A 1844-nucleotide genomic window follows, 5' to 3' on the forward strand; every position below is an offset into this window, starting at 1 on the left:
TTTGTTCTACTCTTTCCCCTATGTCTAACGTAGTCGAGTCTCCCACATATACTTCAGCTATAGAGTTAATTATACTAGTATGTATTTTATATTGCTTTAATGTTTCTATCAGTGCTTCCCTTTTTATGGAATCGAAATCTTTTTTGAAATCTAAAGAGGCCACTATGAGTTTTTTCTTATTTTTGAAAGTTTCTTCGACCATGTATTGTAAGATGAATATATTATCCTCAATCCTTCCTCCTTCTGTAAATCCCGCTTGACTATCCTCTATGGCATTATTAATTTTCAGATGCCCTTCTATTTCATCCTTGATAAAAGCCATGTATATTTTATATGATACATTTGTGAGAGCTTTAGGTCTCAATTCCTTTGCTGTTGGCTTGTTTTTCTTTTTTAACATTTTTGTTCTGGATTCTTTCCAGCTTTTGGGTTTTTCTTTGCTGGCTAGTTCCTCTTTGTAGCAGTTCACTAGTGTATTCTTGCATATATCACTCATCATCATTGCTTTGTAGTAGTCTGGCTTTAGTCCATCTGGCCCAGCTGCTTTACCTTTCTTTAGACGTTTTAAGCATTTTTCTAATTTACCTTTACTCATTTCAGCGGCGGGCATGGGTTTAATTATTCCTTCGACATTGAGTACAGCATCGTAATGCTCCCTTAGATGTTCAGGTATACTATATTCATTTACAGTTATAATGTCGTTTTCTCTTCTCAAATTATCCAGGTATTCACTCTCCTCCTCCTCATTCCAGATCTCAGTTATTCTATTTTCTGTAAGGATTGAAACTACTATATTCTTATAAATACTTGGGAAAAAACTTTATTCTACTATATGATATGTATTTTTTTTGTGCGTATCAACATAAACTAAAAACGAATAAATTATTTTGTTGAAAATTAGGTTGAAATTATGGACATTAATTAAACAATCTTTCATTTGCATCTTATTAATAAGCAAAAGAAATATCATAGAATATGACGTATTCGAAGTGTTACAACTTACAGTGACTGTCGACTTTTTTTACTCATCACCATACCGAAACTTGAAATCAACGGATGTGAATATACAAAAATAAGTTCTAAATCATGGTTGTAACACCGAAAACACCGGATGACAAATGGCGTCAAATCGTATTTTATCAAGATTATGAATCACCGAAGAAAAGGATAAGAGATCACGTCTTAACCTCATTTAAGAAACATCGAGTTTCGCCATAACTGAACTTCGGCTATTTATATTGTCCATCCGATGATCCGAGACTTCATTCAATCGGTGGTGGTCCAGCACTGCTGAAACACCATCTTCCTCTCTCTTGTTTTTTTACTCAGAGGACAGAGCAGCATTGTTTTGACGAAAGGAAAGTCGTTCTCCTTTATTGGATAGCTTCTCCAGAGTCCGTGGAAGAGCTTTTCAAGATGTCTCTCGGTATCTACCTTCCAAGGCTTACAGGAGTTCTGCTTACACTGTGTGTTTGTCTCCTGCAGGTCGAGAGCAAAGGATTTTATGGAATAGAGGGGAACTTTTGCCGCTTCAGGTAAGTCGAAGTGTTCGTTGGTTTTTCTAGTTATTACTGCCATGCATATGTTTGCTCACTTATTATTATTATTATTATTATTATTATTATTATTATTATTATTATTATTATTATTATTATTATTATTATTACTTGCTAAGCTACATTAGTTGTTACTGCCATGCATATGTTTGCTCACTTATTATTATTATTATTATTATTATCATTACTTGCTAAGCTACATTAGTTGTTACTTCCATGCATATGTTTGCTCACTTATTATTATTATTATTATTATTATTATTATTATTATTATTATTATTATTATTA

At 32.8% G+C, this 1844-nt stretch overlaps 1 protein-coding gene across 1 annotated transcript in view; it reads left to right on the forward strand.

The window, feature by feature from the left end:
- Positions 1-1247: 1247 nt before the first annotated feature.
- LOC137620613 (uncharacterized peptidase C1-like protein F26E4.3) overlaps positions 1248-1844 on the forward strand; it is an 11115-nt gene continuing 10518 nt past the window's right edge. Inside the window, exon 1 of the mRNA XM_068350905.1 lies at positions 1248-1535. Within this exon, the coding sequence (XP_068207006.1) occupies positions 1417-1535 (119 nt within the window). The 5' untranslated portion in view covers positions 1248-1416. The remainder of the gene's footprint in view (positions 1536-1844) is intronic.

The sequence above is a fragment of the Palaemon carinicauda genome, chromosome 27 (genome assembly GCF_036898095.1).
Source record: "Palaemon carinicauda isolate YSFRI2023 chromosome 27, ASM3689809v2, whole genome shotgun sequence".
NCBI classification, from domain to species: Eukaryota; Metazoa; Arthropoda; class Malacostraca; order Decapoda; family Palaemonidae; genus Palaemon; species Palaemon carinicauda.